General features: G+C 42.0%; 2 protein-coding genes across 2 annotated transcripts; one reads left to right on the top strand and one right to left on the bottom strand.

The window, feature by feature from the left end:
* Nucleotides 1–462: 462 nt before the first annotated feature.
* LOC128621078 (zona pellucida sperm-binding protein 4-like) lies at nt 463–1928 on the bottom strand. The gene is given in 7 exon segments (XM_053646557.1): nt 463–546; nt 630–777; nt 858–1050; nt 1139–1245; nt 1345–1450; nt 1534–1713; nt 1793–1928. Coding segments are annotated over 7 exon segments (954 nt in total).
* Nucleotides 1929–3898: 1970 nt separating this feature from the next.
* LOC128621077 (uncharacterized) lies at nt 3899–26743 on the top strand. The gene is made up of 13 exons (XM_053646556.1): nt 3899–4552; nt 5606–5701; nt 5879–6112; nt 6301–6460; nt 6843–6902; nt 6999–7517; nt 12511–12641; nt 19515–20279; nt 21330–21425; nt 21631–21864; nt 22053–22212; nt 22595–22654; nt 22779–26743. The coding sequence occupies exons 1-13, from the start codon at nt 3962–3964 to the stop codon at nt 23303–23305; spliced, it is 3633 nt and encodes a 1210-aa protein (XP_053502531.1). The 5' UTR covers nt 3899–3961; the 3' UTR covers nt 23306–26743.
* Nucleotides 26744–26895: the final 152 nt, after the last annotated feature.

The raw sequence follows: 26895 nt of genomic DNA, 5'->3' as shown, positions 1-26895 counted from the left end.
TGTGCTTGTTATTCCCCCCTTTATTTAACCAGGAAGGTTCCATTGAAACTGTACTCTCCTAAATCCTGAGCAAGGCAGCAACACATTCAAGTTTCACAATAAAAGTCACCCCCCCCTGCAACTCATGCTGGATTAGAGCTACAAGTAAGCACCATGTGTAAACCAAAACATACTAAGTGACAAGATCACTAGAGTAAATGTTACTTCAGTGATCACAACTCCGAACCTAGACTCAGCTTGTGCACAAGACATCTGAATCAAACAGCCAGATTGAAAGTAAAAAAAATGCTTTATTCTCCATAGCTTTAAACAAACTGAGGTGAGGAGCTTTGGGTAAAGATCACTCCTCCACTAGACACTATTCCTGAGGTGTGAGGAGTCTTCTGCAGCATCTCTTCCTAATGAGGGAAAAAGGAAATCCATAATCCAGTCAAATGAAGAAGCAAACAGCGTTAAGGTGGTCTACCTACTTCTTCTGGCACATGACAGTTCACAAGAGTCTTGTGCAGTTGGAAGACATACAGCTGTACTGCAGTGGATGTAGAGCTGAGGAAAGAAAAATTAAGCAGTCAAACCCATTTCATGTACAGAAGCATGTGCAAGAGCATAACGAGAATTCACACTTTTACCATCTCATGCATTGGAGCCATGGAACCTGGATCCACGAACGTGAACATCTTCAGAACAAAGCATCTGTAATGGGTAGGGTATGCAAGTCCAGACATCCCATTAACTGGGATCAGCTTGGTCAAATAGCGGTCATCCTTGTATGGACACCTTTGAAGTAGACAAGGTCATCACTTCCTGTTCAATACGGTCACTGCTCTACACGAGCAGGAGACCTGTGAAGAGCTTACCCATTCACCAGAAGGTCCCACTGGGGAAGGCTGTAGGGGTTAGGCGAAGCAGTCGCCCAGCAGCCTCCCAAAACCGGGACAATATTTGGATCAGTTCTTCCCACAATGTGCACTTCAACATACACTGGTTCCCTCAGAACCTTAATCACAGGGTAGTCAGCAGCACTGTAGTACAAAGTATAGGCTACTTTGTCTGTTGGGTGGAAAAGGTTTGAATCAAATCCTGTTCAAACCATTGACAATTCAGACTGCAAGGTAATATCCAGACAGAAGTTTCTCACCTTCCACACACCCCTTTCCTAGTCTTAGTTCTACTTGGAGTGGTCCAGAAGTAACAATGGATGGAGGATCAGCATTGTCTGAAGGGTCAATAGCCAGAGTGGCTAAGCTAACACCTGAATATTTACACTGGAAGTACAGCTGACAAAGGAAATACAATAGATCAGTAAAAGCCTTAAACCCCTGGTATGAGTTTTAGTTATCTTACTCATAGTGAGTGTCTCTGGTGATTGCCCCTCGGGGTCCAACTCCAACTTCCTAGGAAGAGAGCATCCTGTTTTCATAGACCACATAACCACCTTGTACCAGGACAGCGTGGAATAGTAGAGAGCACACCTTCCAAACATCTTAAAATTGAAGACCATCTATTTGGGAACAATTAAACAAACCATCATGGTTGTCCCACAAGCAGTTACAGGAAACTGGTATATAGCAAAGGCTGTATTCGAGTCAACAGGACTACAGGGTCCACTGTTTCCTCCCAACATGCTGATGGACTCCAGGCTTATCCTGGGAACTGTTGGATCTCTGGCCACCACCAACACAAACTGGCCATCAAGGGTACACTGGACAGTCACTGGCAATACCAAAGAAGAGAAAGGAGTCAGTTAATCATTTTTACCACTATCAAAAATCAGATAGGACTCCAATCTTACTCGTTTTCCTATAATAGCACTGTTGGCCATCAAAACAGCAGTTTATAGTGATACACTGATCACCACTGATGCCAGGTTCTCCACAAGGAACCCTTTCATAGTCTTGCACTTGACATTTTGCAACCTGACCAGGCATCTGTGGCTACAAAGTGGGCTTCCCAAGAAGCTGAGTAACTTGGAGTGGCATTTTTATAGCTCGTGAGGATGCAGGAGTACTGCTCACATAGTTGAAGACCAGAAAAATCCACACAAGTGTTCAACTTTCCCGGGGAGTTACCATTGTTCCCAAACAACACACACCACTATGGAGAGAAGTAGCAACAGTGGCCTTTAATAGTGTCTTTCTTCCTAATTGTATCTGGAGTCTCCTCCTACTCAACTAGTCATTAATAGTGTTCCAGCCGTGTCTCACCATTAACTGCTTTAATCACTGCGTTCATGTTAATGGCGGTCATTTTGAGAGGTGTTTGAAATAGATATTTGTTCAGTTACTGGTCACGTTAATTGTCTTTGAGAGTAATGTAATGCTAACACATGCAAACCTTAGTTATATAAATTAGATGGCAGCTAATCAACAGAAAAATTTAACCCATCGTTTTAATATATACATTTAAATTAAAAATACATTTTTGTCTAAAGTTCAAATCAGTATTTGGAAAAGTTGCATAAGCTGAACACAAAATTGTAACATTAACCACAAACACTTCACATTTTAATTACTTCTAATGTTAAAAGTGCCGTGGTTTTAAAATGGCTAGTGCACACGTTATTTATTTCGCCAAATATTCACATCCACAATATAATTTTTTTTACTCTTGACAGTGAAGATTTGCTTGTAGCTTAGGTTACTTTTATTTTATTTATTTATTTATTTATTTTTTAATGAGTTTTGTTTCCTTGTAGGAAGCTACAATCACAAAAATTAAGCCAGAAAAAAATACAAAATAAAAGTTTCCCTGAACCACAAACCTCACTCAAAAGTTAAATCTATAATATGAATCCTCAAAGTGCCTTTTCATGTTGGCTAGAAAATGAAATATCATGATTATAAATATACTTTAGTATATTATTAATAACATTGATAATACTTCCATGTAACTATTAGTAAACATGTACTAATGCCTCCATTTACCAACTTTAGAATGTGTTACGGGTTAAATGTGATGGTTGTTTTATTTATATAGTTTATTGATAGATTTCTACCCAAGTAAACCGCTGCATTTTGTTTGAGTTAATCTAAAAATCATTGACTAAGTCCATGTGGGATGTGGAGTCACAACACAGGCAGGTAACATCAAACAAGGATAATCTACAGTATAATCTAGGAGAACAATGAAGAACACAAGACAGGGTGCAGAAAAGACATGACTCAAAATAAAATGCTCTGCTGGGATTCATGACAGGATCATGCTGTGGGGATGTTTTCCAGCAGCAGAGACTCTGAGACTTGTCAGGATTGAGGAAAAGATAAACAGGTCAAAGTTAAGCGATATGCTTGAGGAAAAATGCTGAAAAGCACCAGGACCTCAGATTGGAGTGCATTTTTACCTTCCAACATGACAGTGACCCAAAACACAACCAATACAATGTGCTGATATACAGTAAGTGTGTGAATGTTCTTGAGTGGCCTAGCCAGAGCCTGGATATGAATCCAAATGAACATCTCTGGTGAGACCTGAAAACAGCAGTACAGCGACACTCCTAAACCCACATGACAGATGTTGAAAGGCACAGCAGACAACAAACAGAGTAGATCCTTTAATCCAGGTGTGCCAAGCTTGTAGCATCACACCTACCAAAACATAATGTACTGAGTAAAGGGTCTGAATGCTGAAAATGTAATATTTCAGTGATTATATAAAACTACATTCAAATACACAACAAAATCACATCAGATTTCAATGAATCAGACAGTTTAAATCAGAAAGAATCTCCTGCTGTAAGGCTACACTTTTCCTTAAAAGCCTAAACTCTCTCTTTAAAGCCACGCCCACTCTGTCTGTCTGCCCGTTCTCTCACACCCACTCTGTCTGTCGCTCTATAACACACAGAACCAGGAAATTAATTTCAGAGAAAACGAAAGTTAGAAAGCTCGGAGTCTCTCTCTCTCTCTCTCTCTCTCTCTCTCTCTCTCTCTCTCTCTCTCTCTCAGTGTGTGAGTGCAGGAAAATGGCAGAATCCAGTATTTCAGTAGATCAGAATCATTTCAGCTGTCCAGTGTGTCTGGATCTCCTGAAGGATCCAGTAGTTACTCCCTGTGGACACAGTTACTGTAAGGTGTGTATTAATGGCTGCTGGGATCAGGAGGATGTGAAGGGCGTCTACAGCTGTCCCCAGTGTAGAGAGACTTTCACTCCAAGGCCTGTTCTACGCAGGAACAACATGCTGGCTGAAGTGGTGGAGAAACTGAAGAAGACTGAACTCCACGCTGCTTCTCCTGCTCACTGTTACGCTGGACCTGGAGATGTGGCGTGTGATTTCTGCACCGGGAGAAAACACAAAGCTGTCAAGTCCTGTCTGGTGTGTCTGGCCTCCTTTTGTGAAGATCATCTTAAACCTCACTTTCAGTCTCCTGCCTTTAAGAAGCACAACTTAGTTGAAGCCTGTGCAGAGCTCCAAGAGAAGATCTGCTCTCAGCACGACAAACTGATCGAGATCTTCTGTCGCACTGACCAAAGCTTCATCTGTTATTTGTGTTCGATGGATGAACATAAAGGTCATGATACGGTTGCAGCTAAAGCAGAAAGAATGAAAAAACAGGTAAGACCTGGACATCTTTTTTCCCCAAACAACCTTCTTACAGCATTTTACAGCTAAAGTGCACACCTGAGTGTGTTAAAGCTCTGTAACTGGACATCATGGTGTTGAGGGTTACGTTATTTACAGTTTTCATTTGAGCAGAATTGTTTATTTTAGGTTTGTTAGTTACTGACCCATTTAATTTACACATGTTTATGTCTAGATTATATTTACACACACACACTATATATATATATATATATATATATATATATATATATACATACACATAGTGACTAAGGGATAAAGATAAACAATAAAGACAATTTTTCACAGCCTTCTTTGCTCTTATTTACAGAGGGTGCCAATATTAATGGAGGGCGCTGTACATTCATTCTAAACCTGGTGATAACTTGGGAGTCACCTTTCTTTCACATTGTATTTCTGTGCTAAAAATATGGATGGTTTAAAATGTTCTTGGTCCTAACAGTAATGAGACTGAAGTAATGCTCACTGGCCTCACCAGCTTCGTAAAACTGGCTCTTTAACCTGAACCTCGGATGGCTCCAGGACAAGTGGAGCACATACAAGGCTTTTAACCCATTACACCCCAAAACATGATCTCCGTTCCTCCAATTCCGGTCTCTTAACTGTCCCTCAGACTCCTTTACATACTATGGGAGATGAGGCATTTTCTTCTTATGCTCCAAAACTGTGGAACTCGCTCCCATCCGATCTTAGAGAAATCCAGTCTTTTAGTCTATTTAAATCTTCTCTCCAAACTTATTTCTTTAGGATTGCTTTTACTTGATGACTTTGTTTTTTGCTATTAAACTATTATTATATCTGTTATTGTTAACAGTAAAGCGCCTTGAGAGGCCTTTTAAAGGCACTATATCAAATAAAGTTTATTATTATTATATTATTAGTGGTGAAAAAATGTGAACATAGAATTACTTTGCTTTGGGTCTCTTTATTTTAGTTAGTTCTAGAAGCACTATGTCTAGTTTTCATTTGAAATGTTTATTTCCTTTTTTTGTAGATCATGATTAAATGTATTTTATTTGGTCTCAGAATGAGCTACAGGAGGAGCAGATGAAATCCCAGCAGAGGATCCAGGAGAAGCAGGAGAAGGTGCAGGAGCTGAAACAGACTGTGGACACTATTAAGGTGAAGAGTGAACACACACACACACACACACACACACACATACACACACACACACACACACACACACACTAAATGGATGTCTAAAGGGAGTCTCTTTATACTCTTTATAAAGGAGAATCTATCTCTCTTTGTGTGTGTGTGTGTGTGTGTGTGTGTGTGTGTGTGTGTGTGTAACAGATGCGTTCACAGGCAGCAGTAGATGAGAGTGAGAAGATCTTTACTGAGATGATCAGCTCCATGGAGAAAAAGCGCTCGGAGGTGAAGGAGCTGATCAGAGCTCAGGAGAAAGCTGAACTGAGTCTAGCTGAACGACGCCTGAAGCAACTGGAGCAGGAGATTGCTGATCTTAAGAGGAGAGTCACTGAGCTGGAGCAGCTTTCACACACACACGATCACATCCACTTCCTCCAGGTAACACTCACTGTCTGATCCACAGAGGGCGCTGTTCCTCACAAAGTTTCCTCCTAAAAGCTCATTACTGCAACAATAAATGTTCCTGTCTGAGATCACAAGTGTGTGTTTGGTCTGATTCAGTCTGAGATTCATTCGTTCCTCTCCTACACTTTTCTCCTTCTCTATTATGTGTTTCCTCTCTGTAGAGTTTCCCGTCTCTCTGTGTTTCTCCTGGATCTGAGGACTCACCCAGCTTCACTGTCCATCAACATCTCTCATTTGATGGAGTGACGAAATCTCTCTCAGATCTGAAAAAACGAGTGGAGGAAATCTGTGAGGTGGAATTCAACAAAATCCGTCCACAAGGTAAACAAGCAAACATTTGTCATAACAAATATTGTGAAGATTGGATAAGAACTGAGGCCTTAATTCCTCCATAAAGTCCATGAGAAAATAAAACACACATATTGTCAGAGCTTCACCTGGGAAAAGTGTTTGCTTGTTCTCATGGTTTAAGGTTTTGAGGTGTCGCTGATTCTTACATTCAAATGCTGAACAGTGTTGGGACATTTTTGACCAATAACTTGATGAAGCTCTAAATCCAGTAGAAGTCCATGGAGACGTGTCTGACTAGGAGCAATGAAGTCTAATCTAATCTAATTAAAATTCAATCTCATTTTTCATTTCCATGCTTTAAACTGTTTCCACCTCATTTTTCTGTCTCCATTTTGTCTCTGTGTCTCCACAGCTGCAGCAGTTCAGATAATTTTACTCTCAGAACCAGAGAGCAGAGAAGATTTTCTGCAGTGTAGGTGTAACACACACACACACACACACACACACACACACACACATTATAAATCCTGTGATTAATATCTAACCTGTGGACATTTTATTGTTTTAGATTTCTGTTATCTGACTCTGGATCCCAACACAGTAAATCATGACCTCATTCTGTCTGAGAAGAACAGAGCGGTGAAGCGCAAGGGGAGAAATCAGCGATACTCTGATCATCCAGAGAGATTTGACTTCTGGCCTCAGGTGTTGTGTAAGGAGAGTGTGTGTGGACGCTGTTACTGGGAGGTGCAGTGGAACGGTGTTGGTGTGTTCATATCAGTCTCATATAAAGAGATCAGCAGGGAAGGACGGGGTGATGAGTGCAAGTTTGGACTCAACAGTCAGTCCTGGAGTCTGTGTTGTGCTTCTACTTCTTCTGTCTCTTTCCAGCACAATGGGATTAGGACTGCGCTCCGAGGTCCAGCGTCCTCCAGAATAGGAGTGTATGTGGATCACAGTGCAGGAACTCTGTCCTTCTACAGCGTCTCTGACACGATGAAGCTCCTCCACAGAGTCCACACCACATTCACTCAGCCTCTATACGCTGGGTTCTGGCTACCTTTTCATAACTCAACTATCATGTTTTGTGATCCAAGATGAAATGTTCAGTGATTCAATCAGTAGGGTAGGGTTCATAAATGAAATTTGTTTTGGCCTGAGAGAGCCTGTTAAAATGCTTAAAGAGCTGATTAAACAATACTACAATGTACCGATTGTCAGTACGTGCTGTGACTCTCCATATGCTTAACAGCTCCCGGTACGAACAGTGCTGCTTCTGTGCGTTTGAGTTCCTGTCATGATGTGATATTTTTTGAATCTTGCTAAACATTATTGTATTATTATTGGTTGCTCTCCTATTGTGTCATGATTGTGTGCACCTGTTTTGAATAGATTCCTGGTTAATTTGATGGCTTTAATGCCTTAAAGCCATTAAATTCATAGCAATGTTTCCAATCATGCTTTTCTTGTGTTTCTAGTTGGATATTTCCTAGTTCCATGTTTTCCGCATGTTCTAGTTTGACTTCTCTCTTTTTAAAATAATCTCTGCCTGTTTATTTGATTTATGATTATGGATTGTTCATGTGTGACACTGCCTGCCTACCCCTATGGATTATGATTATCATTTGTGGATTACCCCAATAAAAAAATATGATGAGTTTATGTCTACTTGCGTCGTGCCTTCTTGATTACATACAGTGATTCAGTGTTATTGGTGATAAAATATTAAAACATTGAGCAGTTAAAATGTTTCACTGCTGAAAGGTTATGATAAAATGTTAAAACGACGAAACCATCTGGTTGAAGGTTAAAACTAGAGCTTAATTGACACATATTGATATCAGGTATTGGCCTTACGCAGAGCCCGTTTAGACGCATGTGTGTTCCCGAATGATGCCCTGATGGTGGCACCTGATACGAGATATTATGTGAAGTGAGACTAGTGCATGCTGCAACACTAATGAACAGGTGACATGAAATGACAGTGATCGGGATGTGACAGAACTATCAAAGAACAGGATGTTGGCTCTATCAAATCAACAATCTGTCATTAGCCATAAATTATGATGCTAATTGTAAGTGTTACAGTAAAGTACATCTGTTCCATAGGTTAATGGGTTACATACAAATATAACTGGACAATGGTGTTTAGAGGAAAAAAGAAGGGGTTTAGTCAAGGAGGTGACCAAGAAACTGACAAATTTTTTTTAAAATTCTCATATCTTTTATTCCACTGGACATCAGACTGTACAACTCTCCTCTAAGAGATAAAACACACCAAAGTGCTGCCCTGCTGTTGAGTTAGTGCTTTTTGTACATGTAACTTTATAAAGAATATTTCTGTTTTGCTCATTGTCTTTTGGATTTGTCCAATAAATAGAAAGATCTTTTTTCTTCTCACATGTGAAAATGCTCATTCTGACAACTAGATGGGAACAGATGTTTCCCATCCCCCTCACACAGGAATAAAATCTGTTTAAATCTGGTTTGATAAGAAGCTACTACACCTACATTCTGTATTCTGACAGTAGGATCTATGAGGAATAAAACACTTATTGTAAAATCATCCACAACAGGGCAGTGGGATGAAGCAGGATTACTGCTACCACCCCAAAGAGGATCATTTTCCTTTAACAGCCTGTCCCAATGCTAAACAAGCTAGTTCCTGTTCTCACTTACATTATAGCAGCTATAAACAGTCATCCCTCTCTTCTCACAAAAAAAAAAGCTTGTCATGTTACCATTTATGATAAAAAGCCAATCAATAGAGGTTTACATTAGGCAGTCATCCTATGCATAGATGTACTTATCCCCCTTTATTTAACCAGGAAGGTTCCATTGAGATTGTGCTCTTAAATCCTGATCAAAACAGCAACACATTCAAGTTTCACACTAAGATTCACACCCCAGCCATCATCTCTATGTCACACTGGATTAGAGTAAGCACCATGTATAAGCCAACATATACTGAAATTACATGCAAAATATCACAAAAATGTTACTCCAGTGATCACAACTCTGAAACCATCATAGATGGATGTGATGGACTCAGCTTGTGCACCAGACATGTGAATCGAACAGCCAGATTGAAAGTAAAAAACGCTTTATTCTCCATAGCTTTAAACAAACTCAGGGGAGGAGCTTTGGGTAAAGATCACTCCCCCACTAGACACTAATCCTGAGGCATGAGGAGAGCCTTCTGCAGCAGCATCTCTTCCTAATGAGGGAAAAAGAAAATCCATAAGCCAGCCAAGTGAAAAAGCAAGCAGTGTTAAGGTGGTCTACCTACTTCTTCTGGCACATGTGGGTTCACAAGAGCCTTGTGCAGTTGGAAGACACACAGCTGTACTGCAGTGGATGTAGAGCTAAGGAAAGAAATTTAGTAGTCGAACCCATTTCATGTACAGAAGCATGTGCAAGAGCATAAAGAGAACTCAAGCCTTTACCGTCTCATGCATTGGAGCCATAGAGTCTGGATCCACAAACGTGAACATCTTCAGGACAAAGCGTCTGTAATGGGTAGGGTATGCAAGTCCAGACATCCCATTAACTGGCATCAGTTTGGTCAGATAGCGGTCATCCTTGTATGGACACCTTTGGAAAACACAAGGTCGTCACTTCCTGTTCAATACAGTCACTGGTTTACACAAGCAGAAGACCTGTGAAGAGCTTACCCATTCACCAGAAGGTCCCACTGGGGAAGGCTGTAGGGGTTAGGGGAAGCAGTCACCCAGCAGCCTCCCAAAACCAGGACAACATTTGGATCAGTTCTTCCCACGATGTGCACTTCAACATACACTGGTTCCCTCAGAACCTTAGTCACAGGGTAGTCAGCAGCACTGTAGTATGAGGTATAGGCTACTTCATCTGTTGGGTGGCAGAGGGGGAAATCAAATCCTGTTCAAACCATTGCCAAGTGAGACTGCATGCTAATATCCAGACAGAAGTTTCTCACCTTCCACACATCCCTTTGCAACACAGTGACCATTTCCTAGTCTTAGTTCTACTTGGAGTGGTCCAGAAACAACAATGGAAGGAGTATCAGCATTGGCTGAAGGGTCAATAGCCAGAGTGGCTAAGCTAACCCCTGAATATTTACACTGGAAGTAAAGCCTCCAAAGGAAACAATAGATCAGTAAAAACCTTAAAGAATCCTCTGCCATTAGTTTTAGTTAACTTCCTCATAGTGAGTGTCTCTGGTGATTGCACCTTGGGGTCCAACACCAACTTCATAGGAAGAGAGCATCCTGTTTTCATAGACCACATAGCCACCTTGTACCTGGACAGAGTGGAATACTGGAGAGCACACCTTCCAGACATCTTAAAATTGAAGACCATCTATTTGGAAACAATTAAACAAACCATCATGGTTGTCCCACAAGCAGTTACAGGAAACTGGTATATAGCAAAGGCTGTATTGGAGTCAACAGGACTACAGGGTCCAGTGTTTCCTCCCAACATGCTGATGGACTCCAGGCTTATCCTGGGAACTGTGGCATCTCTGGCCACCACCAGCACAAACTGGCCATCAAGGGTACACTGGACAGTCACTGGCAATACCAAAAGAAGAGAAAGGGGTCAGTTAACAATTTATCACAATGAAAGATCAGATAGGACTCCAATCTTACCCATTTTCCCATAATAACACTGTTGGCTATCAAAACAGCAGTTTATAGTGGTGCACTGATCACCATTGATGCCAGGTTCTCCACAAGGAACCCTTTCATAGTCTTGAACTTGGCATTTCACAACCTGGCCAGGCATCTGTGGCTGTAAAGTGGGCTTCCCAGGAAGCTGAGGAGCTTGAGGTGGCATTTTTACAGCTTGTGGAGATGCAGGTGTACTACTCACATAGTTGAAGACCAGAAAAAGCCCCACAAGTGCTAAACTTACCCTTGTAGTTGCCATTGATCACAAACTACACAATATTAAAAACACTACCAATATTAAAACAATCAGCAACAGTGGCCTTTTATTGTGTCTTTCTTCCTAATTGTATCTGGAGTCTCCTCCTACTCAACTAGTCATTAATAGTGTTCCAGCCGTGTCTCACCATTAACTGCTTTAATCACTGTGTTCATGTTAATGGCGATCATTTTGAGAGGTGTTTGAAATAGATATTTGTTCAGTTACTGGTCACGTTAATTGTCTGTGAGAGTAATATAATGCTAACACATGCAAGCCTTAGTTATATAAATTAGATGGCAGCTAATCAACAGAAAAATTTAACCCATTGTTTTAATATATACATTTAAATTAAAAATAAATTTTTGTCTAAAGTTGAAATCAGTATTGTGAAAAGTTGCATAAGCTGAACACAAAATTGTAACATTAACCACAAACACTTTTTATATTAAACATTTTAATTACTTCTAATGTTAAAAGTGCCGTGGTTTTAAAATGGCTAGTTCAGACATTATTTCTTTCCCTCAATATTCACAGCCACAATATTATTTTTGAGTCTTGATAGTGAAGATCTGATTGTAGCTTAGGTTACTTTTATTTTGACAGCGTTTTGTTTCCTTGTAGGGTGTCAGTGTGAAGCTACAATCACAAAGATGAAGCCAGACAAAAATACAAAATACAAGTTGCCCTGAACCACAAACCTCACTCAACAGTTAAATCTATAATCTCTCTCTCTCTCTCTCTCTCTCTCTCTCTCTCTCTCTCTCTATATATATATATATATATATGAATCCTCAAAGTGCCTTTTCATGTTGGTCAGAAAATGAAATATCATGATTATGAATATATTTTATTATATTATTAATAGCAATGATAATATTTAATCTATGTGACTATTAGTAAACATGTACTAATGCCTCCATTTACCAACTTTAGAATGTGTTACGAGTTCAATGTGATGGTTGTTTTATTTATATAGTTTATTTATAGATTTCTACCCAAGTAAACCGAGGGTTTTTCCTTAGTTCCATTTGGCCAAACTACAGGTTATTTTAGTCAGTGTGACGGTTCTTCCATGCTAGCAGAAGACTCTCCTCACTCCCAACTCCCCGAATAATCAGGGTTCTTTTGTGAAGTTTAAGGTTCTCAGAGAGCTCAGTGTTATTCTGCCCAAGCTGAGGGTCCTTCTGCACAAACCAAGGGTTTTCACATCCATGCTAAAGGTCCATCTTCCAAACTGTGGGACCTTCAGATCAAACTGGGCGTTCTTCTGCCCAAAATGAGGGTTCTTTCACCCAGTCTGAAGGTGCCTAAACCATAGCTAAGGACAGTCTCAGTATAAATCAGGGTTCTTTCTGTGAAGCTTTTTCCATCATGGGTTCTTTCACCCAAACTCAGGGTTGTACCATCCGAAATGTGTGTCCTTAGAGGGTTTTTCTGCCCAAAACGGGGGTCCAGTGAGTGTTTCTAAACTACTTCACTTTAAAGTTAAACACTGATGTACTTTTGATTAAGGATTAGTTATGGGATCACATTCATTTATATATTATGTAATTTTTCTCAATTCTCAAAATCTGAGGAGGAATGAATAAAAATATAAACTTATAAAAATATAAACTTACAATATATAAACTTGTAATATAAAGCAAAAAGAAATATATCACAAAATTTGAACAGATTTTAGTAAGATTTGCTAACAAATGTCACGATTCCCCCTTGAAGCAGCATGCTCTAAGCGCGAATGCGCGAGCACCTGCTTTTCCGTTGTTGACCGTAGTGACATCTGGACACGTGTGTTTTGTTTATGTTTCTGTCATGTCTCCTCCCTGTTCTGTCATTGGCTGGGATTTCACGTGGGTCTGTATTGCTCTCAGCTGCTAGCAGTTTAGACGCTGATTATGTCCGCATATATACCGCGCGCCTCCCAGCACACAGCGCGGAAGATTAATAATACTTTAGAGTTAGTTTAGTTCGTAGCGTATTCATAGTCACGGTCCATGTTTAGAGTTAGTTTCGTTTGGATCATAGTCATAGTCACGGTCCATGTTTAGAGTTAGTTCGCGCTGGATTATCCGCTTCCAGTCCCTCGTCATAGTTCGTTTCTTGTTTTGTTTATCGACCTAGATTCCTGCCTTGCCCCGTGTATGCCTGTTTGCCAATCGCCTGACCTCTTGCATGTTTGTGGATTACGTTTTGGATCACGTTTTGGATTTGTCTGCCTGTCTCTCTTTCTAATAAACAACTGTTCATCCAGCACTTGCATCCGTCCTATCTCTGCTCCGTCACGATTCGTGACAGAATCTTCCGCCAAAACATGGATGCAGCAGGAGAACGGAGGAGACGCAGAACCCGGAAGTCGACACCAACCGTCCCCGCTATGGACTCCGTCCACTTCCCACAATGGACATTTATGGAGCTTCCTGATCCATTTGACGGATTTTTTGGTGCCCCTGAATATTTTCTGGTAGACTGTCAATACTATTTCGCCAGCCTGTTAGACCCTAAGCCAGAGGAGAAGCAATGGCTCCGATTCATGTGGTCCCGGTTCTTTGGACCGGCCTGTCAATGGGTGCAGCTCAAACTGGATAAGCACTGTAGGAACCTGGACGGTGTAGAACAGTTTGTGGGGGAATTCATGGTGCGATTCGGGAGTCCGGAGGCGAAGGACGAGCTAGAACAACTTCTCAGGGGGGTAAGTCTGGCAGGCGAACCTGCCCTGCCGTTTACCTACTACTACAGGCAACTTCATGCAGAGCTCAACTCTGAAATCCAAGTCAAGTCTCAAGTCCCTGAGATCCAAGTCAAGTCTCAAGTCCCTGAGATCCAAGTCAAGTCTCAAGTCCCTGAGATCCAAGTCAAGTCTCAAGTCCCTGAGATCCAAGTCAAGCCTCCAGTCCCTGAGATCCAGGTCAAGCCTCCAGTCCCTGAGATCCAGGTCAAGCCTCCAGTCTCTGAAATCCAAGTCAAGTCTCAAGTCCCTAAGGTCCAAGTCCAAGTCAAGCCTCCAGTCCCTGAGATCCAAGTCAAGCCTCCAGTCCCTGAGATCCAGGTCAAGCCCCCAGTCGCTGAGATCCAGGTCAAGCCCCCAGTCCCTGAGGTCCAAGTCAAGCCCCCAGTCCCTGAGGTCCAAGTCAAGCCCCCAGTCCCTGAGGTCCAAGTCAAGCCCCCTGTCCCTGAAGTCCAAGTCAAGCCTCCAGGCTCTGAAGTCCAAGTCAAGCCTCCAGGCTCTGAAGTCCAAGTCAGGTCTCAAGTCCCTGAGATCCAAGTCAGGTCTCCAGTCTCTGACGTCCGAGCCAAGCCTCCCATCCCTGAGGTCCGAGCCAAGCCTCCCGTCCCTGAGCTCACGTCCAAGCCTGCTGATCCAGTTGACCAAGCTCTGCTAATATCTCAGCCTAATGACCAAATGCTGCTCATGCCCAAGTCTACCGACCCGGTCGCCCAAGTTCAGCCCACGCCCAAGACTACTGACACGCACAGTCAATTTCTGCTCACGCCCCAGTCTGCGGACACGCACAGCCAAGTTCTGCTCGTGCCCCAGTCTGCGGACACGCACAGCCAAGTTCCGCTCGCGCCCCAGTCTGCTGACACGGCCAGCCAAGCTCCGCCCGCGCCCGAGTCTGCTGACACGGCCAGCCAAGCTCCGCCCATGCCCAAGGTTCACCTGGTGATCTCAGAGCCTCAGCCTCCCTGTTCAGCTGTGGACGTCGCTCAGCCTCCCTGTTCAGCTGAGGACGTCGCTCAGCCTCCCTGTTCAGCTGAGGACGTCGCTCAGCCCGCCTGTTCAGCTGAGGTCGTCGCTCAGCCCGCCTGTTCAGCTGAGGTCGTCGCTCAGCCCGCCTGTTCAGCTGAGGTCGTCGCTCAGCCCGCCTGTTCAGCTGAGGTCGTCGCTCAGCCCCCCTGTTCAGCTGTGGTCGTCGCTCAGCCCCCCTGTTCAGCTGAGGTCGTCGCTCAGCCCGCCTGTTCAGCTGAGGTCGTCGCTCAGCCCGCCTGTTCAGCTGAGGTCGTCTCTCAGCCCGCCTGTTCAGCTGAGGTCGTCGCTCAGCCTCCCTGTTCAGCTGTGGTCATCGCTCAGCCCCCCTGTTCAGTTGAGGTCGTCGCTCAGCCTTCCGGCTCCATGGCAAACGTCGTTCCCCCCTACTGCTTCGAGGAGACCCACGCTCCTCTCCCTGGCCGCACGGAGACCCACGCTCCTCTCCCTGGCCTTACAGGGGACTTCGCTCTGCCTTCCAGTTCAGCTGGGGTCGTCGCTCCGCTTTCATGCTCCGCCGAGGACTTCGCTCAGTCTGCCTGCCCTGCTGTGGTCGTCGCTCTGCCTTCATGCTCCGCCGAGGACTTCGCTCAGCCTGCCTGCCCGGCTGTGGACGTCGCTCTGCCTTCATGCTCCGCCGAGGACGTCGCTCTGCCTTCATGCTCCGCCGAGGACTTCGCTCAGCCCGCCTGCCCTGCTGTGGTCGTCGCTCTGCCTTCATGCTCCGCCGAGGACTTTGCTCAGCCTGCCTGCCCGGCTGTGGATGTCGCTCTGCTTCCCTGCTACACCAAGGACGTCGCTCCGCTTCCCTGCACCGCCAAGAACACCGTGCAGTTTCCTGGCTCTGCCTGGGACATTCAGTCCAGGGGGCCGGGTCCGCCAATTAAATGGGAGGACTCATGGCACTCCGGGAGGAGTGCCTTTGGGGGGGGGTTCTGTCACGATTCCCCCTTGAAACAGCGTGCTCTAAGCGCGAATGCGCAAGCACCTGCTTTTCCGTTGTTGACCGTAGTGACATCTGGACACGTGTGTTTTGTTTATGTTTCTGTCATGTCTCCTCCCTGTTCTGTCATTGGCTGGGATTTCACGTGGGTCTGTATTGCTCTCAGCTGCTAGCAGTTTAGACGCTGATTATGTCCGCATATATACCGCGCGCCTCCCAGCACACAGCGTGGAAGATTAATAATACTTTAGAGTTAGTTTAGTTCGTAGCGTATTCATAGTCACGGTCCATGTTTAGAGTTAGTTTCGTTTGGATCATAGTCATAGTCAAGGTCCATGTTTAGAGTTAGTTCGCGCTGGATTATCCGCTTCCAGTCCCTCGTCATAGTTCGTTTCTTGTTTTGTTTATCGATCTAGATTCCTGCCTTGCCCCGTGTATGCCTGTTTGCCAATTGCCTGACCTCTTGCATGTTTGTGGATTACGTTTTGGATCACGTTTTGGATTTGTCTGCCTGTCTCTCTTTCTAATAAACAACTGTTCATCCGGCACTTGCATCCGTCCTATCTCTGCTCCGTCACGATTCGTGACAACAAAGTGGTTGAAAAAAATGTAAACCATTATTTTACAAAAATGTTTACAAGAATATAATTTATTACGATACAGTGTTGTATCATAATAAATTACAAAAAAAATAAAGCCCCTTCTGCATATTCTTCAGAATCGTATCGTATCGTAACCGTATCGGCTGGCAGGCATGACGCTTGTGCCTGAGAGTGGCTCCCTTCTCCAGTATAAGAGGAGCGGCACAACGTCATTCCAGTATTCAAAACAAGCACACCTCTCCCTCGCTTCGCTGAGGCCCGCACTAACAGCAGTGCTGTCTTAATCGACAGTATTTTAAAATCATCTTTGTCCAGCGGTTCAAATGGAAACTCCAAAAGCGCTTCAAGTACCTAAATTAAATCCCATTCGAGACTGGCAAATCTCGCCGCACCCCTTCATAAAGCGGCATATTAACAGATGCTGTCCCACTCTCTTACCATCAAAGCCTATGTGGCATGCCAAAATAGCATCCAGAAACACTTTTATGATCGAAAACACTTTCCGATTAACTATCAAATCTTGCAGAAAACAAAGTATCACTGCCACCGAACATGGAAAGGGGATCTCATGCTTAGCTTGACATCAGGTCTGTGTAGCGGAAGAGATCACGACTCCTCGTAGAGAATATATATGATCTCCGCCAGCCAGTATTTCCCTGACCAACGTGGAATCATTAGTATTATATGAATCCCTCCTCTCTCACTATGTGGAGATAGAAGATATAAGCCACATATGACTTAATGACTTTTCTGGCCTGAACAAGACCCATGGGTACCATTGAGTCAAAAAGAAGGGGTATCTCCACTGGCACAGTGCCAGCACTGCTGTTGACGTCACTCTTACTCTCCTCCGAGAGTGCCCTAATGGGTCTAGTCTCAGAGATGGTACCCAGTGTTGGACTTCTCTCATGAATAACTGACCTTGGGGAATGACTATCAGCGCTGAAGCCATCAGCCCTAACAGCCTGAGGCATGTGCCGAAGGAAACGCTGTTTTCCCTCCGAAACTCAGCCAGGCATTGAGAATTTTTCTCACTCTATCCTCTGACAATCGTGCTCTGAATATTACCGAATTCAGTGACAGTCCCAGATATGATATTAACTGTGTGGGGATCAACACACTCTTTTCGGGGTTTAATTCTAAACCCAGTGTCTGCATGTGCCCCAAGAGCATCATGCTGCTCTCTCGCTTGTGCTCTGACTGAGCTCTCAATAGCCAGTCGTCTATATATGTAGCGATGTCTTTTTCTCTGAGTGGAGATAGAGCCGCTTCTGTGCACTTGATGAACACTCTTGGGCTGAGAGACAAGCTGAAAGGAAGAACTAGGAATGGTCAGGAGTGAGCAGAGAGATTCAACACACACACACACACACACACACACTAAACTCTTTCTCTATGTGCGTCTTTGCGTGCGTGTGTGTGTGTGTGCGTGTGTGTGCGCGTGCGCGGGGTTCAGTCCTGCTCGCCGATACAACTCATCTTCTATCGCTCTCACGTCCTGAAAGTCACAAACACACAAAACACAGCGGTCAGCACACATCTGATTTCATGTCTGAGTGGAAAACTGTTTTTGGTACTTTAAAGCAGATCTGAATTCTCTCCATCCGTTTCTGTCCCCGAACTGCCGGTAAAACTGACCAGTCACAGAGCGCGTGAACGCTGCAGCAATAACCGGCACCTACTTCCGGTTACAGATTTGAAACTAAAAGTGACGGTTACACTGGGATTTTAAAGAATGACAGCTCATGACATCTCTCTGTGCAAAAGTTTGTACACCTTTACATGAAAAGAACAAAGAAATGTATAATCTGTAAAAGGAATCTATCATTAGCACATCTAACAAAACTCATTAAACAGCATGTGTTAAGATAAAAGCAGTGAAACAAAAAATAAATTATATTAATGAACAGTTTAAATCTTCGTTTCTGGATTGTCTGCTTTAAATTTGTTGGCTTTGAACCTCAGTCTATCTATCTATCTATCTATCTATCTATCTGGAATATTTGTAACTAAGCAGTGCTCATCACATGGCCAATTCCGTGTCTACTATGAAGCTTGGTGGTGATAGTATCCGTAATAAGATTAGAGATACAGGAAGTGTGTGCTTAAATTTAGCATGCATTTTGTTTGAGTTAATCTAAAAATCATTGACTAAGTCCATGTGGGATGTGGAGTCACAACACAGGCAGGTAACATCAAACAAGGATAATCTACAGTATAATCTAGGAGAACAATGAAGGACACAAGACAGGGTGCAGAAAAGACATGACTCAAAATAAAATGCTCTGCTGGGATTCATGACAGGATCATGCTGTGGGGATGTTTTCCAGCAGCAGGGACTCTGAGACTTGTCAGGATTGAGGAAAAGATAAACAGGTCAAAGTTAGGAGATATGCTTGAGGAAAAATGCTCAAAAGCACCCAGGACCTCAGATTGGAGTGCGTTTTTACCTTCCAACATGACAATGACCCAAAACACAACCAATACAATGTGCTGATATACAGTAAGTGTGTGAATGTTCTTGAGTGGCCTAGCCAGAGCCTGGATATGAATCCAAATGAACATCTCTGGTGAGACCTGAAAACAGCAGTACAGCGACACTCCCAAACCCACATGACAGATGTTGAAAGGCGCTGCAGACATCAAACAGAGAAGATCCTTTAATCCAGGTGTGCCAAGCTTGTAGCATCACACCTACAAAAACATAATGTACTGAGTAAAGGGTCTGAGTGCTGAAAATGTAATATTTCAGTGATTATATAAAACTACATTCAAATACACAACAAAATCAAATCAGATTTCAATGAATTGGACAGTTTAAATCAGAAAGAATCTCCTGCTGTAAGGCTACACTTTTCCTTAAAAGCCTAAACTGTCTCTTTAAAGCCACACCCACTCTGTCTGTCTGCCCATTCTCTCACGCCCACTCTGTCTGTCGCTCTATACACACACAGAACCAGGAACTTCATTTCAGAGAAAACGAAACTCAGAGTCTCTCTCTCTCTCTCTCTCTCTCTCTCTCTCTCTCTCTCAGTGTGTGAGTGCAGGAAAATGGCAGAATCCAGTATTTCAGTAGCTCAGCTTTCAGTAGATCAGTTCAGCTGTCCAGTGTGTCTGGATCTGCTGAAGGATCCAGTAGCTATTCCCTGTGGACACAGTTTCTGTAAGGTGTGTATTAATGGCTGCTGGGATCAGGAGGATCTGAAGGGCGTCTACAGCTGTCCCCAGTGTAGAGAGACTTTCACTCCAAGGCCTGTTCTACGCAGGAACAACATGCTGGCTGAAGTGGTGGAGAAACTGAAGAAGACTGAACTCCACGCTGCTTCTCCTGCTCACTGTTACGCTGGACCTGGAGATGTGGAGTGTGATTTCTGCACCGGGAGAAAACACAAAGCTGTCAAGTCCTGTCTGGTGTGTCTGGCCTCCTATTGTGAAGATCACCTTAAACCTCACTTTCAGTCTCCTGCCTTTAAGAAGCACAAGTTAGTGGAAGCCTGTGCAGAGCTCCAAGAGAAGATCTGCTCTCAGCACGACAAACTGATCGAGATCTTCTGTCGTACTGACCAAAGCTTCATCTGTTACTTGTGTTCGATGGATGATCACAGAGGCCATGATACGGTTTCAACTAAAGCAGAAAGAATGAAAAAACAGGTAAGACCTGGACATCATTATTCCCTAAACAACCTTCTTACAGCATTTTACAGCTAAAGTGCACACCTGAGTGTGTTAAAGCTCTGTAACTGGATATCATGGTGTTGAGGGTTACATTATTTACACTTTTCATTTGAGCAGAATTGTTTATTTTAGGTTTGTTAGTTACTGACCCATTTTAATTTACACATGCTTATGTCTAGATTATATTTACACACACACACTATATATATATATATATATATATATATATATATATATATATATATATATATATATATATATATACATAGAAGACAATTTTTCACAGGCTTCTTTGCTCTTATTTACAGAGGGTGCCAATATTAATGGAGGGCGCTGTACATTCATTCTAAACCTGGTGATAACTTGGGAGTCACCTTTCTTTCACATTGTATTTCTGTGCTAAAAATATGGATGGTTTAAAATGTTCTTGGTCCTAACAGTAATGAGACTGAAGTAATGCTCACTGGCCTCACCAGCTTCGTAAAACTGGCTCTTTAACCTGAACCTCGGATGGCTCCAGGACAAGTGGAGCACATACAAGGCTTTTAACCCATTACACCCCAAAACATGATCTCCGTTCCTCCAATTCTGGTCTCTTAACTGTCCCTCAGACTCGTTTACATACTATGGGTGATGAGGCATTTTCTTCTTATGCTCCAAAACTGTGGAACTCGCTCCCATCCGATCTTAGAGAAATCCAGTCTTTTAGTCTATTTAAATCTTCTCTCCAAACTTATTTCTTTAGGATTGCTTTTACTTGATGACTTTGTTTTTTGTTATTAAACTATTATTATTTCTGTTATTGTTAACAGTAAAGCGCCTTGAGAGGCCTTTTAAAGGCACTATATCAAATAAAGTTTATTATTATTATATTATTAGTGGTGAAAAAATGTGAACATAGAATTACTTTGCTTTGGGTCTCTTTATTTTAGTTAGTTCTAGAAGCACTATGTCTAGTTTTCATTTGAAATGTTTTTTATTTCCTTTTTTGTAGATCATGATTAAATGTATTTTATTTGGTCTCAGAATGAGCTACAGGAGGAGCAGATGAAATCCCAGCAGAGGATCCAGGAGAAGCAGGAGAAGGTGCAGGAGCTGAAACAGACTGTGGACACTATTAAGGTGAGGAGTGAACACACACACACACACACACACACACACACATAAACACACACAAACACACACACACACATACAGACACACACACACACACACACACACTCAGTGGATGTCTAAAGGGAGTCTCTTTATACTCATTATAAAGGAGAATTTATCTCTTTTTGTGTGTGTGTGTGTGTGTGTGTGTGTGTGTGTGTGTGTGTAACAGATGCGTTCACAGGCAGCAGTAGATGAGAGTGAGAAGATCTTTACTGAGATGATCAGCTCCATGGAGAAAAAGCGCTCGGAGGTGAGGGAGCTGATCAGAGCTCAGGAGAAAGCTGATCTGAGTCGAGCTGAACGACTCCTGAAGCAACTGGAGCAGGAGATTGCTGATCTTAAGAGGAGAGTCACTGAGCTGGAGCAGCTTTCACACATACACGATCACATCCACTTCCTCCAGGTAACACTCACTGTCTGATCTACAGAGGGCACTGTTCCTCACAAAGTTTCCTCCTAAAAGCTCATTACTGCAACAATAAATGTTCCTGTCTGAGATCACAAGTGTGTGTTTGGTCTGATTCAGTCTGAGATTCATTCGTTCCTCTCCTTCACTTTTCTCCTTCTCTATTATGTGTTTCCTCTCTGTAGAGTTTCCCGTCTCTCTGTGTTTCTCCTGGATCTGAGGACTCACCCAGCTTCACTGTCCATCAACATCTCTCATTTGATGGAGTGACGAAATCTCTCTCAGATCTGAAAAAACGAATCGAGGAAATCTGTGAGGAGGAATTCAACAAAATCCATCCACAAGGTAAACAAGCAAACATTTGTCATAACAAATACTATGAAGATTAGATAAGAACTGAGGCCTTAATTCCTACATAAAGTCCATGAGAAAATAAAACACACATATTGTCAGAGCTTCACCTGGGAAAAGTGTTTGCTTGTTCTCATGGTTTAAGGTTTTGAGGTGTCGCTGATTCTAACATTCAAATGCTGCACAGTGTTGGGACATTTTTGACCAATAACTTGATGAAGCTCTAAATCCAGTAGAACTCCATGGAGACATGTCTGACTAGGAGCAATGAAGTCTAATCTAATCTAATTTCAATTAAATCTCATTTTTCATTTTCATGCTTTAAACTGTTTCCACCTCATTTTCCCGTCTCCATTTTGTCTCTGTGTCTCCACAGCTGCAGCAGTTCACATGATTTTACTCTCAGAACCAGAATACAGAGAAGATTTTCTGCAGTGTAGGTGTAACGCACACACACACACACACACACACACAACCACACACACACACACACACACACACACACACACATTATAAATCCTGTGATTAATATCTAACCTGTGGACATTTTATTGTTTTAGATTTCTGTTATCTGACTCTGGATCCCAACACAGTACATCATCACCTCATTCTGTCTGAGAAGAACAGAGCGGTGAAGCGCAGTGAGAGAAAACAGCGATACTCTGATCATCCAGAGAGATTTAACTCCTTGTATCAGGTGTTGTGTAAGGAGAGTGTGTGTGGACGCTGTTTCTGGGAGGTGGAGTGGAGCGGTGTTGTGTACATATCAGTCTCATATAAAGAGATCAGCAGGAAAGGACGGGGTGATGAGTGTGGGTTTGGACTCAACAGTCAGTCCTGGAGTCTGTGGTGTTCTTCTTCCTCTGTCTCTTTCTTCCACAACGACATTGAGACTGATCTCCGAGGTCCAGTGTCCTCCAGAATAGGAGTGTATGTGGACCACAGTGCAGGAACTCTGTCCTTCTACAGCGTCTCTGACACGATGAAGCTCCTCCACAGAGTCCACACCACATTCACTCAGCCTCTATACGCTGGGTTTGGTATGTGGAGTTCTGACTCGACTGTGAGGTTCTGTGATCTGAAATGAAATGTTGGTAAAAGTTTTTAGTAAAATTAAAGCTGAGGTGTTAGATTTATTTTCTCCCCGAGTTAGAATGGCACTTTTGTGTGCAGAAACTGTAACAGTGCTACATTATTATTATTATTATTATTATTATTATTATTATTATTACTATTATTATTATTATTAAAATGTTTTGGATAAATAATTCATACATTATGACGGCGGTAAATCTATCTATCTGTATATCTAAAAGTATTGGAAAACTCTAAATCTCTAAAGCTATAAATTTATGCTAGCAACATGCAAAATCATGCTAGCAACATGCTATTTCATGTGAGCAATATGCTAATTCATGCTAGCAACCTGCTAGCTACATGCTAAATCATGCTAGCAACATGCTAACTCATGTTAGCAACATGCTAAATCATGCTAGCAACATGCTACTTCATGGTAGCAACATGCTAAATCAGGCTAGCAACATGCTAAATCATGTTAGCAATACGCTAATTCATGCTAGCAATATGCTAATTCATGCTAGCAACGTGCTAGCTACATGCTAATTCATGCTAGCAACGTGCTAGTAACATGTTATTTCATGCTAGCAACATGTTAATTCATGCTAGCAACGTGCTAGCACATGCTAAATCATGCTAGCACGTGCTAAATCATGTTAGCAACATGCTACTTCATGGTAGCAACATGCTAAATCATGTTAGCAACATGCTAATTCATGCTAGCAATGTGCTAAACCACCCAGAACACCCTAGCAACTGCTTAGCAACACCCTAGTAACCAGCCAAAACACCCTAGCAACCACCCATAACACTCTAGCAACCACCAATCTGTCTGTCTATCTATATAATTAACTCTATAATGATGGTCACTCTGTCTATATTTCAGACTCTCTTTCTCAAGCCAACATCAAAGTTTGTCGTGATGAACTTTACCTATATAGTTTTATTTTATATCTTTAACCATTTTCTGGTCAGGAGTCAGGTAACACACAGTGCACTCTGAGAGCATAAACAACAATTTCAGAAGTTTTAAAAATATATTAAAAAGTAACTACTATATCTCATTGACACACAAGAATTCAGAGCCTTTTCTGAGACACTTGAAACTGAGCTCAGGTGCATCCTGTGATCATCTTAGAGATGTTTCTACAACTTGATTAAAGTTCTCCTGTGGTAAATTCAGTTGACTGGTGTAGGGGAAATGCGTCTGTTTATACAGGAAGCACTAGAAATGTGGGGTACAGTCAGGTCCGTAAATATTTGGACATTGATAAAGTTATTGTTAATTTTAGCTGTCTACTACAGTGTATTGGAGATGAAATTAAAGAATGAATATGAGCTCAAAGTGCAGACTTTCATCTTTAATTTGAGGATATTTACATCCAAATCAGGTGTAGGAATTACAGCACTTTTTATAATTCCCTCATTATTCCCTCATTCTTTCACTTACAAGTAAGCAGATAAAAGTGTAGAGTTGATTTCAGGTGTGGCGTTTGCATTTGGAATCTGTTCTTGTTAACTCTCAATATGAAGTCCAAAGAGCTGTCACTGCCAGTGAAGCGAGCCATCATTAGGCTGAAAAATCTAAACAAACCCAAAAACATTAGGTGTGGCCAAATCAACTATTCAGTACGTTCTTACAAAAAGAAAGAATGTGTGTTGTGCATGTACAGAGGTCACATTTTCTCCAGGAATCTGTTCATCAGTGGCTCAAACCCCTCCTGCACTCTTAAAAAAAGTGCCACAAAGAACCAAACAGGGTGTTTCATAGCGAGGCCTTAGAAGAACGTTTTCAGGTTCTACAAAGAACCCCGTTTCAAAGGTTCTTTAAAGAACCAGTCAAAAAAAAAATGTTCTTTATGGCACCAATAGATCCAAAACTGCTTAAAATTAACTAGGATTTTTTTCTGCAATTAAACAAATTTTCTCACATACATTGTTTAAAAAAAACTAGAGTAACAAGACTCAAAAAGATGATTATTTATTGAATTACAAGTCGATCTGTGTGTGTGTGTGTGTGTGTGTGAGAGAGAGAGAGAGAGTGAGAGAGAGAGAGTATATTAATACATAACATTTAACTCAATTGTGACAATTTTAAGAACAATTTTAAACAATGCAGCAGATCTTTTTCTTGGCATCACATACTTATGTCAACCTTAAAATGTACAGGGTTTGCTAGTAAGCAAGCTAACATTCCCAATTTGATGATTTTTTTGCAGTTCGTTTCCAAATTCAGTTATTTATTCCCAATATTGTGTTCATTCTCTGTACTCAGGACAAATTTCATTTGCATGATTTCACTGCTAGAGGGAACAAAAGATGAAATACGTAACATATTGAATTATCTTGTGAGCTTCAGCCAGAAAGCCCTTGTAGTTCAACGACCACCAGATGGAACAGAAATGAATTATTAAAACGATAAAGAAGAGTCCCCTGATTTGGAATAGACATTGTTGTTTAGAAAGACAGTTAGATACCTTACTCAGTCATATTAGATAGAAAGCTTGTTGAGATCAGTTATGAGCTCAAGTGATAAATAATGCGTGATTGCCCAATGACTGAATTTTAAATTTCCCAACATTATGTATTTACTCCTCTGGCTACAAAATATTTCTTACACACACACACACACACACACACACACACACACAACAGCAGTCGTGGCTTCATGAGAAAGAACCTTATCTTAACGTCTTCATACTGGGACAAAAGGGTTCTGTGATCCTTCCGTTGTTGCTCCCGCTCCTAGAAGACAACCATGAGGAAGAAGAGGTTCAAACTTAATGAGTGCTTAATGTTCACATCAGCAATTGTTTTGAGTTTGCAGGTATTTGTTTTACTTTTGGCCATACGATTGTAAAAATCTCTTTTTATTTGCACCTCTAAATTGTTACTAATTCTTTTCTCACTTATGTTCAGAATCTCTTCATAAATCCTTTGGGTCTCATGGAGTTATCCCTCAAACTTCTCCACTGACCCTTGCAATGTTTGTACCTGGTCCTTCAGGAAGACGCTGTCGTTCTTCAGAGTACTCTGAGCACATGAAATTGATAAGGTTTTCAGACAGTACAAATTACCAACATTAGTATTTTGTTGTACTCTGTTGTACTCCATACATGTTTATATTAGAAGTACAAATTAATGCAAGGCTTAAAATAACTTGACACCTTTCCTGTGAGTCTCACACAGCTGTTCCTTCAACTTCTCCATTGAGTTGTGCAGTGTTTTCCCCTGCTCCAACAGAATGGAGTTCTTGTACTCCAGCTGAACGTTGGACTCTAGAGTAATCTTATCTTTCGCCTCAGTTTCAGCCAGAGAGGACTGGACATTCAACAAAAAATGTTATCAGCTTTATTTACTTAAAATAAATAAGTTTCTCAAATTATCATCCCAAGACCATTACTTTTCATTTTTGTTACCTTTTAATGCAAATACTTAATATCTTTATTATCCAGACATTTGACTCTGTTATACATGTACATGCATTATAATGTGTGTAAACAAGTACGCACACACACACAAAATCATAGCTTTTGAAAGTGAACATTAACTGCCAAAGACTTTTTTAATTCTCATATCTTTTATTCCACTGGAAATCAG

The sequence above is a fragment of the Ictalurus furcatus genome, chromosome 17, assembly GCF_023375685.1.
Source record: "Ictalurus furcatus strain D&B chromosome 17, Billie_1.0, whole genome shotgun sequence".
NCBI lineage: Eukaryota > Metazoa > Chordata > Actinopteri > Siluriformes > Ictaluridae > Ictalurus > Ictalurus furcatus.
The sequence above is the reverse complement of the archived record's forward strand: the minus strand, read 5'-3'. Positions and strand labels throughout refer to the sequence as shown.